Genomic DNA, 11,794 nt, shown 5'->3' on the forward strand with positions numbered 1-11,794 from the left:
ACTATTGGAACAAGTACTACTTTTAATTTGTGGTACAAATTGTTCATATTAAAACCTAAATATTATATCGGTACTATTTTATAAGTACTGCTGAAATTACTTGTAATCTTGGTTGCATAACACTAGTAATACTTTATAGAATGGAAATCCTGCTGTAATTGAAAAATTTTAAAAACATAATATTCACACCTAGCGCCTTTGGTTAAATAATAGATAGTTTAATATATTAACAACAATTTTTTTAATTGCACATATCAAATACACAGGGTGGCTCATCCAAAATGTGCCACGAGACATTACGGGATCGACAAAATCCAAAAACACCTCAAGTTTGTATGTAAGGGGGACAACTTTTGACACAAAAAGTAAAACAACACCTTCAACTCTCTAAGTAAGAGTGCCAACCCTCAATTTTTTCATATTGAAATGACGTCAGGTGATACCTCATTAAAAAGAGCTTTTAAAACCCTGTATATTGCTGATTAGCTTCTGAAAATTTATCAACTCATATAGAAAGTTATGGGACAATTTAATAACAACATTTTTTTTAATTAGCAACACCTTCAACCCCCAAAGTGAGGGCGCCATCCCTCAGCATTTTTCATATTGAAATGAGGTCAAGTGATACCTCATTAAAAAGGACTTTTAAAACGTTATATATTGCTGATTAACTTTTGATATTTCATCCACACGTTTAGAAACTTTTGAAATCTAAATTCGTTGGGCAACTTGGCAACAAATTAAGTCGATTACACCATTTCCAAAGAAGTGTTTTGAAGAAGAATAAGTTGAAGTTGTTTAATTTCAACACAGTAAACCTTTTAATTCAATGAATTTACTTCAAACACCCTGGATCTCAGCAAAAGAGGCCAAAGAACGTCGAGACACCACTTCAATCGACACCTCAGCTCGATTAATTAAATGGTGCTCCATCTAAGGTCGCTAAAAACTAGATAACAGACGACACGATATAAATATTGAATGGAAAACAGACTGGCATCGTTAGTTTAGCCATTCATTTTTTTGCTGGTGCTCACATCTGCTCGTAGATCTCGAATTCGAGCGACAAGTGTATTCCGAAAGGCTCGGGGTGTCGGGTTACTAGCGGCACGGAAAAAAAATCTGAAAGCCACGTGCAGTCCACCAATGGGGAACGGGCACTGTAAAAACATACGAAATGTCATTAACACCACGATTGTTTTTACTATGGGGATTACCGAGAACCGGAGTCCGATGAGGGAAGGGCAATTGATGATGGGGATGGAACTTGATGTGTGATGAGGTGAGTATCGGTAATTCGAAACCCGCAGTTAAAAAAACGGTAGTCACCACTTCGATAGGTCATTAATTTTGTGGGTCGTTAAATCAATGATTGTTGTCCTTTTAATTTGCACTTGTTGCTCCCACACAAGGAAGTCTCATCATCAATCACGACCGACGTTCATAAGTCCCAATCAATTGTTGGAAATCTCAATTCATCAATTTCACGGTCAAATGGGGCACAAACTGGCACAATGTGTCGTAGGTTAGAGACATCATGCGACAAAATTAATAACATTTTTTTACGCCAATTCTTATGTAATCAGATAGGTTCAAACAACTGACAAATTTCGTTTTGAGTCCACATGTCTAAACACTAAATTATATCCAGTTTGTTTTTAACCCGTTGCTGCACATTAATGTGATGTAGTGCAGATGTTTTCAAACAAGTCTATTCTAGTTTTAATAAACATTAAAATTGATTTTAAATTGTTTGATTTTCTTATTAACAGAAACTAAGTTTTTTCAATTGTAAGATGTAAAAAAAATATATTGAAAATATATTTAATTTAATTTGCAAAGAAATAAGAATAATAAATAGTTTTCTGTCAAAATATATAAGGTGTAAGGAAAATTATCATTGGTAGTAATTAATAAAATTTATTTAATTTTTCCTTTTGTAAGATTTTATTAAAAGAGTTTATTTTTTAATAGTTTTAATAAACACTTAATTTAATTGTAATCTATTAAGAATTATTATTGACAGTAACTAATAAATTTTATTATTTTCTATTTGTAAGCTGTAAGGAAATTATATTGAAAATATAATTAATTTAATTTGGAAAGAAATTAATAACTTTAGTTATGTTAGTTTTCAGCCAAGTCTATTCTAGTTTTAATAAATACTGAAATTTGTAAGATGTAAGAAAACTATTAAGAATCATTATTGATAATAATTAATAAAATTTATTTTGCTTTTCCTTTTGTAAGGTTCTATTCAAAGAGTTTATTCTAGTTTTAATATACACTAAAATTAGTTGTAATCTATTAAGAATTATTAACAATAGTAATTAATAAAATTTATTAGTATTTTTCATTTGTAAGGTATAAAAAAAATATATTCAAAATATAATTAATTTAATTTAAAAAGAAATTAAAAACTTCAGTAACGTTAGTTTTAATAAATACTGAAATTTGTAAGGTGTAAGGAAATTATTAAAAATTATTATTGGCAGTAATTAATAAAATTTATTTAGCTTTTCCTTTTGTATAGTTTTAATAAGAGTTTACTTTAATTTTAATAACACTTTGATTTGAAAAGGAAGGAAAAACTTCGATAATGTTAGTTTTCAACCAAGTCTATTCTAGTTTTAATAAATACTGACATTTTTAAGATGTAAGGAAACTATTAAGAATCATTATTAGTAATAATTAATAAAATTTATTTAACTTTTCCTTTTGTTATGTTCTATTTAAAGAGTTTAATTTAGTTTTAACATACACAGCAATTAGGTGTAATCTGTTAAAAATTATTAATGATAGTAATTAATATAATTTATTAATATTTTTTAATTGTAAGCTGTAAGGAAATTATATTGAAGAAATAAATAACTTCAGTTATGTTTTCAGCCTAGTTTATTCTCGTTTTAATAAATGCTGAAATTTGTAAGATGTAAGAATACTATTAAGAATCATTATTGGTAATAATTAATACAATTTATTTAGCTTCCCCTTTTGTAATGTTCTATTTAAAGAGTTTATTCTAGTTTTAATATACACTGAAATTAGTTGTAATCTATTAAGAATTATTAATGATAGTAATTAATAAAATTTATTAATATTTTCTATTTGTAAGGTGTAACGAAATTTATTGAAAATATAATTAATTTAATTTGAAAAGAAATAAATAACTTTAGTTATGTTAGTTTTCAGCCAAATTTATTCTAATTTTAACAAATACTGAAATGTGTAAGGTGTAAGAAAACTATTAAGAATCATTATTAGTAATAATTAATAAAATTTATTTAACTTTTCCTTTTGTAAGGTTCTATTTACAGAGTATTCTAGTTTTAACTTACACTGAAATTAGTTGTAATCTATTATGAATTATTAATGATAGTAATTAATAAAATATATCAATATTAATCATTTGTAAGGTGTAAGGAAATTATATTGAAAATATAATTAATTTAATTTGAAAACGGATTAATAACTTCAGTAATAATAGTCTTCAGCCAATTATATTCTAGTTGTAATAAATACTGAAATTTGTAAGATGTAAGGAAATTAATCAGAATTATTATTGGTAATAATTAATAAATGTTATTAAGGGTTTTCTTGTTTAAATTTTAAACATTTTATAATTCGGAGGAAGAGATTAATTACTTATTAGAATTAGTAAAATTAATAATCATCATTCATCACCAACGTTATTTAAACATGTACCGTCGTGTTTGTTTAGGTCACGGCACCATAAATTCCCCATTTATTACATAACGACATCCACCGACATATAAATAACCGAATTATATCATCGCAACCCAGTCGACACCCGTCTTGAAACGGGAGATTCCTTCCATTTTTTTCAAATGCCATTAGTCCTCTCTCCGAATATGAAATATAAATACGGAACACATGTTCACATGTATTTGGACAAAATCGTAAAAATGTGCTGCCGTCACTCAAAACGAATTTATAGAAACCCCGTTCGGGATTGGACGCTTTCGAAGGGTTGTCTGGGGTTAGAGAGTAAGCGTGGGAATGGACAGGGAGGATTGTTTATGGCCTAATAAGGTGTCATGTTTGAGTTTACGGTAGTCTGGCACTAATTAGTGGTTGGGGGTGACGGATTTCGATTTTTACGATTGTCTGCAGTTCTGACAGGTGTACATTTCTGAAAAATATCAATGTTTTTAATAAAAACAAACCAAATTGTCAAGAAAAACACGGTTTTAAAATTTTTGGTTTTTGAATTTTTTTTAAAACTTAGATTTACAGATTTTCAGATATTTTCAGTTTTTCAGGTTTTCAGATTTTCACATTTTAACATTTTTAGATTTTCAAGTTTTCAGGTCTTCGGGTTTTCAGGTTTTCAGATCATCAGCTCTTCAGGTTTTCCGGTTTTCAGATTTTCAGGTTTTCAGATTCCAAGATTTTTAAACATTCTGGAAACATTATTTTGACAGTTAATTAATAACATTTTTATTACCAGTTTTTACAGCTGAAAAGCATGATTTACTTTTTAATGCCGTACATTTTCGGTGTTAATGTGCATCCCCGTTCCCGGATCACTGTTAATGACCGATAAATTAAAAAATCATAAAAGCCCCAACAGAAAAAAAAGGAACGTCATTAAAAACCAACTGGTATCAAATTATACCAAACACTTGTCCGTGCATCAGCAACCGAAAAAAAGAACCAAATAAAAAGACATTAATCTGAACGTATGTGACATTCCTTAAAAGCCTTTTTTTTTCTGCCCGAGCCTGCCACGGTATATTAACCCCGTATTTTTATTAGAGGGGAAAATGGAGCCCATGTGTGTTAAATAAAACACAAGAAATGAGTAAAAATCTTCGTTATAGCATCGGGCGTACGGTGATATACTACCACTATGTTCTACTGCCTGATTGTCGTTTCTTTTTTATTTGATCTTCGTCTGATGTGAGGCGACAAGTGGTTTTTATTGTTTTGGGATTTGTGCCCATATAAATAACACAATTTATAAACTCCAACTGAACAATTAAATATATTTGCTTAATTAATTATCCTCCTCACTTTTTTAATCAATATGTTACTTATTTTTATTTTATATCATTATATTTTATTGTTTATATAAAAAAGCATTTAGTATTTTTTATAATAATTTAAATTTTTATTAAAAAGAGTCTATTTTCCAAAATTAGTCATTATGTTCCATAGATAATAAATAATTTATACTTTGTTAGATTTATCTATACTACTCTTAATTATAGGTAACTTGTCTATAGTTTTTTTAACTTATTTGTAAATTATTAATTTATTTTAAAACTTCAATATGTACATTAATAAGTAAGATAATAATTAGTCGTACTAATGGTCAGAAGAAGTAGTAGCAGCACTACTAGGACTAGTGGTAATTGGTACACATCAAATTTATAATTTTTCCTAATTATAACTTTAAAATAATCATTTCTATATACGTATTCTATTCTAATTGATGGTTGATAAGATTATTATTATATTTTTGTCGAAGAAATCACATTTTTCAAACATAGCTTTTATATATTATAAATAATAAGTTATTTATACCTTAATATCACTTTTAATTATAAGTAACCACCATTTTCCTATAATTTATATATAAAATATTCATGTCAGTTAACAGTACTAGAAGCAGTACTAGGACTAGTGGTAATCAGTACACATCAAATTTATAATTTTTCCTCGTTATAATTTTAAAATAATCATTTCAATATATGTATTCTATTCTAATTGATGGTTGATAAGGTTATTATTATATTTTTGTCGAAGAAATCACATTTTTCAAACATAGCTTTTATATATTATAGATATAAGTTATTTATACCTTAATATCACTTTTAATTATAAGTAACCACCATTTTCCTATAATTTATATATAAAATATTTATATTTTTAAAGCTTAAATATATTTATTAATAGGTAATGTAATAATTAATAGTACTCAGTTAAAATTACTAGAAACAGTACTATAACTAGTGATAATCAGTACACATCAAATTTATAATTTTTCCTAATTATAATATTAAAAAAAACATTTCTATAAACGTATTCTATTCTAATTGATGGTTGATAAGGTTATTGTTCTTAATTTGATAAGCATTTGTATTTTAGTCGAAGAAATCAAATTTTCAAACACAGTTTTTATATATTATAGATAATAAATTAATATATACTTTATATTTTTCTTTTTTATAACTTCAATATACTTATTAATAGGTAAGATATTAATTAATAGTACTGATAGTTACAAGAAGTACTGTACTATGTTTAGTGGTAGTTGGTACTCATCAAATTTATAATTTCTCCTAATTATAATATTAAAATAATCATTTCTATATACGTATTCTATTCTAATCGATGGTTAATAAGGTTATTATTATATTTTTGTCGAAGAAATCACATTTTTCAAACATAGTTTTTATAAATTATAGAAGTAATTATATTTACTAAAACACAGTTTTTATATACTATAGACAATAAATTAATATATACTTTATCTTTTTCTTTTTTATAACTTCAATATACTTATTAATAGGTAAGATATTAAGTAGTAGTACTGATAATTAGAAGAAGTACTGTACTATGACTAGTGGTAGTTGGTACACATCAAATTTATAATTTTTCCTAATTATTATTTTAAAATAATCATTTCAAGTTATTATTCTTAATTTTATAAGAATTTGAATTTTGGTCATAGTCACATTTTCCAAACATAGTATATAGATAATAAATTATTTATACTTTGTTAGATTTATCCATACCACCTTTAATTATAGGTAACCATCATTTTCATATTATTTATTTATAAAATATTAATCTATTGTAAAATTTCAATATATTTATCAATAGATAAGGTAGTTAGTAGTACTGATGATTAGAAAAAGTGTGGTATTAGTACTGGAACTAGTGGCAATTATTACATATGAAATTCATTAGAATTTAAATCATATTTTCCAAATATAAACTTAAATATTGTATAATGAAATTATTAATTATGTGGTCTTTTATAAGACATATTCAAAAATGATCATCTTCCTAATTTTTTATGCCCTACAATGTCAAATTTTGAACACATGAATGGAAATGATTTCCTAAATATGTGTAAAATGTCACTTTTTTTCTTAAACGAGTTGATTCCAAAAATACACGGCTAATTATAAACTAGTATCTACGTGACACACTTCATCATAACTTCTTATTGTCTCCCGCATCGCACCAAAACGATCGTACGCCTATTCAGAAAAAAAAAGAAACAAACTCAGGCCACAGCTGTATTTTGAATATCGAATATAATATGATACACTGCACGCACAAAACAGAGGCCCAAACACCTTAATTTTTTTAAATTGTATTGATTATTATTATAATAATAATTTTTCGTCATTTAAACCTTAATGTTGTATTTTTTCAAGCACCTCTTTAAAAAAATGGATGACTACCTCTAAATTTCGATTCAAATATTTTATAAACTTTTGGTAGCTTCGAATAAAAATAAAATGTTTTAATAAAACTGAAGACATATTATCAAATTGGTCCGTACTTTTCTTTGGTACGACAGTGTATCTCGGGGTACATACTATACAGTGCGTGTTTGTTGATTTAAATTTTTTATCGGGCGTCGTTTTTTAGAGTCACCAACACGTGTTGGTCGTGCTTATAGGCTCACAAAAAAACGTAAAACGAAGGTTCACAATTATAGCTTGGCTGGCAGGAGACATATCCACGGCTATATTTATAATTTTATATTACAAGTGCATTGTAGATAAAGATTTTTTTCCTTTTGATACTCGTACATCTGCTGTGGCAGGTCTGTGGCATTTGGTACCATTAATTAATGAATATTGACCTTTAGATTTTCTTATAATCAACAAAGGTACAATGTAATAGTAATTATTATTACTAAAATATTTAAAATAATATGGTAAACATTAAAAATATTATTATAAGTAATAAAAATCAAATTTATCAGGATTTATTCTTTTATTATTTTTTAACATAACGTTAATTAATTGATTACAAGTAAAAAGTTGATAACATCTTAAATATATATTTTGATGCTCCAAATATTATAATTTTAAATTAATTTTTGTTTTTATTATTTAAATAATTATTTTTAATTTTTTAAGCTTAGAATTTTAAATATTATAAACTGAAATAAAATATTTTCATTTTTTTATATTAAATTACTTATTTTTAATTTTTAAGCTTAAGGTTCGAAATATTATAAATTTAAATTAAGTATTTTTGTTTTAATTAATTTAAATAATTATTTTTACATTTTTAAGCTTTAAGTTCCAAATGTCATAAATTTAAATTAAATATTTTATTTTTTTTAATTAAATTGTTATTTTATAATTTTTAATATTATAAGTTTATACTTAATTTTTTTTTAAATAAATTATTTAATTTTAAATTTTTAAACTTAATATTTCAAATATTAGAAAGTTAAATTAAATGTTTTGGATTTTATTATATAAATGTAATTAATTATTCTTAAATTTTAATTATAAAAGTTCAGTTCAACATCTTAAAAATATGTTATTAATATGATGTTATTTGATTTATTTTTAATTTTTAAAGTTAAAATTTCAAATAAAAACTTTTCTTTTAATAATAAATAATTATTTTTATTTTTTTAAGCTCAGCTTTTTAAATATTATAAACTGAAATAAAATATTTTCATTTTTTTATATTCATAATTTTCAAGCTTAATATTTTAAATATTATTATATATTATATTATAAAAAAAATGTTTAATTTTTTTATAATTTAAATAATTATTTTATATTTTTAAGTTTAATATTTTAAATATTATAAATTTATATTAAATATTATAATTTTTGTAAATTTAATGATTAATTTTTAATTTTTATACTTAATATTTAAAATATTATAAATTTTAATTAATTATTATTATTATTATTTTAATTTAATTAATTATTTTTAATTTAAATTATATATTTTTTTAATTTAATTGTTTTTGTTTAATTTTTAAAATAAATTTAGATTTACATTTATTTCAGAATAATTAAAATTGAAAAGAACTGACCAAAATTTTGATAAATCCACATTATTAATTATTCCATTTTTTATTGCATTCAATGAACAAGCTACGCCAACTCAAACCATTGTAGAATCGCATAATCGCGATAAAAAAGGTGTCAGCGATTATAATAGTCCATTTTTAGAATTTCAGTTTCAGGCGTCCCGATGCCTTCGGCGCCCGAAGATGCCCGAACCCCCCGATCGCATTTTGAGCCCATAAGGCACTTAAATATAATGACTTAAAAGATGACATCTTATTTCCAATTAAGATGTTAACACATGTGCCTCTGGTGTGTGAACAGTGACTGAAAATTTTCGACGGTACTACTACAGACAACTTAAATAGACTTTGTGTTGTGATTCAGTGACAACAACTTGAGGGATTTTAAGGATTTTTACCTAATATGGTAAGATATTTTTGTTTATATTTTTTTTTTTCAGTTTTTTAAATAGTCAAAACTTAGTTAATTTTTTAAACATTTGTAGATGTTGTCTACAAATTTTGAAATGAACGAACAACTGTACAACCCTATAAACAACCTGAGCCAAAAGGAGCTGATGGAAAAGTTCAACCTGGCGTTCTACGAAGCCCAGAACTTAACGAAAACCGACATCCAATCAACCTTTCAAGAAACTTACCTGGAAGAACTCCAAAGTTGTGAAGTAACAGAGAAAACCAACGACGACTACTTAATCGACTATCTAATCTCCAACGATTACACACCGTCGAACACACCAAACTGCACCGAAGACATACAGTTCGACTTCAACGAGTTCGTCGAGAACTTCGACCACAACCTGAAGCAGGAGGTTCCGACCAACTCGTTGGAAAACTTCGACACCGAAACCTACACGACTGAAAGCTCGGTGGACAACGTCCCCTGTGAATACAGTGACTCCTTCTCCAAGTTCTTCATACCGCCTCCATTTAACAGTGAGAGAAGCCAGGAGCAGGCTTGTGCTTTGGACACCATCGAACTGGACTGTGACAACTTGTCTAACGAGTCTTTGGGGTTGGGCAGCTTGCAAAACCTAGAGGAGGAGTACGACGAGTTCAACAACGGGCTACCCTCGTTTTCTACGTTGGCGGGAAACACCATGGACTTCAACAACTTTATGAGGGTGGTACCGGACAACGATTTGGCTCCACCTAATGAGGTAAATAAATTCTTCAGCAACAGGAACAACAGAGGTTAACAATCGTGTTGATTTTAGGTCGTTTATGAGAGGAACGAGATGGGACACTTATTGGGGATGAAGTGCGTCAACAACAACTTCATCACCAGCTCCAACGACTTGTGCGAGATCCTACCGGAAAACACCCACCCCTTCTTCAGCAGCAACGAAGAAAACACCACAGTCCTTCGACAGAACGAAGCCCTCATCAACGACGACGTGATGTTGAGCTCCAGCAGCCTAATGTTCCCGCAGCAGCAAATGCACGACATCATCATCGACGACGACGAATCCTCGAGGGACTACGAGTACGACGAGGTGTCCAGCAGTTCCAACTACATGTGCAGGTGGCAAGGATGCTACCAACAGTACGACTCCCAACATTCACTCGTCAGGCACATCGAGAAGTCCCACGTGGAGTTAAAGAAAGGTACTTTTATAAGTTTATATTATTTTACATATTTTAACCTTGCGTTTGTTATTAGGAGATGAGTTCACGTGTTACTGGGAGAACTGCCAAAGGCAAACCAAGCCGTTCAACGCCAGGTACAAGCTGCTCATCCACATGCGAGTGCACAGCGGTGAAAAACCCAACAAGTGTCCCGTAAGTACGACACATGTTCGATATAATCACACTTCATTAGTACCGGCACCTTGCCTAACTCAAACTAGAGTATGTCATGATGTAAATAAACACACGTGATCACGCCTTTAAATATTTACCTTTCATCTGGCATCTGCTACGTGTTAACTGAAGGTGGTTGTTACAGTTTAAGGGTTGCACCAAGGCGTTTTCGCGACTGGAGAACCTGAAGATCCACCAGAGGAGCCACACGGGAGAACGACCTTATCTGTGCCAGTTCGCCACGTGCACCAAGAGCTTCTCCAACAGCTCCGACAGGGCCAAACATCAGAGGACCCACTTCGACACGGTACGTCCATCTACTAATTAACCAAAACTGTTAACTAATTATTAATAATGTTGTTGCTTACAGAAGCCTTACGCCTGCCAAGTTTTGGGCTGCCTCAAAAAATACACGGACCCCAGCAGCCTCAGGAAGCACGTCAAGAATCACACGTACGAGGAACAGATGCAGATCAAAAAGAAGACGAACGAAGACCTGGGGATTAGTCCGTTGCTGACCAAAAAGTACTTCGACCCCAAAAAACAGAAGGCAATCAAGACTGAGGCTCCGTACTACACCAGCTTCGAACACAACTACTCCAACACCTATCTGAACGAGAGGAAGTACGACTCGAGCAACATCAAGCAGGATTTGAAGAACAAAATTTCTGAGAAGCACAAACTGAAGCAGCTTAATGTGTAGGAGGCTCCAGTTTTGGAAAGTGCAATGATCTCAAAAATGTTTTGTTGATTTGTAAATTTATGTAATTTTAGGGACCAAGTCTTTGTGATATAGAAATTATTTTTGTACATAGTTTTTAGTAAAATTTGACTTTATGCATAGCTATTTTTTATGTTAATAAAAGTTATATAATTAGAAGCATTTTCTTCTTGCCTTTCTTCTTCTCCAGGTTGTAAGGGACTGTGTAAAAAATAATGAAGTGT

General features: G+C 28.7%; 1 protein-coding gene across 2 annotated transcripts; it reads left to right on the plus strand.

The window, feature by feature from the left end:
* Positions 1-9,256: 9,256 nt before the first annotated feature.
* On the plus strand, positions 9,257-11,696 carry LOC109602618 (zinc finger protein 33A). 2 transcript variants are annotated; one of them, XM_049968650.1, is made up of 6 exons: positions 9,257-9,455; positions 9,513-10,206; positions 10,264-10,654; positions 10,710-10,828; positions 10,995-11,156; positions 11,220-11,696. In XM_049968650.1, exons 2-6 carry the CDS (start codon positions 9,535-9,537, stop codon positions 11,550-11,552), a joined length of 1,677 nt encoding a protein of 558 aa, XP_049824607.1. In that variant the 5' UTR covers positions 9,257-9,455; positions 9,513-9,534; the 3' UTR covers positions 11,553-11,696. The 2 variants fall into 2 exon arrangements, with proteins under 2 accessions (XP_049824607.1, XP_049824606.1); XM_049968649.1 differs by having other exon boundaries at positions 9,535-10,206.
* Positions 11,697-11,794: the final 98 nt, after the last annotated feature.

Source organism: Aethina tumida, chromosome 6 (genome assembly GCF_024364675.1).
Source record: "Aethina tumida isolate Nest 87 chromosome 6, icAetTumi1.1, whole genome shotgun sequence".
Classification (NCBI taxonomy): Eukaryota; Metazoa; Arthropoda; class Insecta; order Coleoptera; family Nitidulidae; genus Aethina; species Aethina tumida.

Excerpts from the sequence above, each read along its gene's own strand:
- LOC109602618 (XM_049968649.1), top strand. Across the intron at positions 10,207-10,263 it reads ATTTGGCTCCACCTAATGAG|GTCGTTTATGAGAGGAACGA; the intron begins GTAAATAAATTC and ends TGTTGATTTTAG. Across the intron at positions 11,157-11,219 it reads AGAGGACCCACTTCGACACG|AAGCCTTACGCCTGCCAAGT; the intron begins GTACGTCCATCT and ends TGTTGCTTACAG.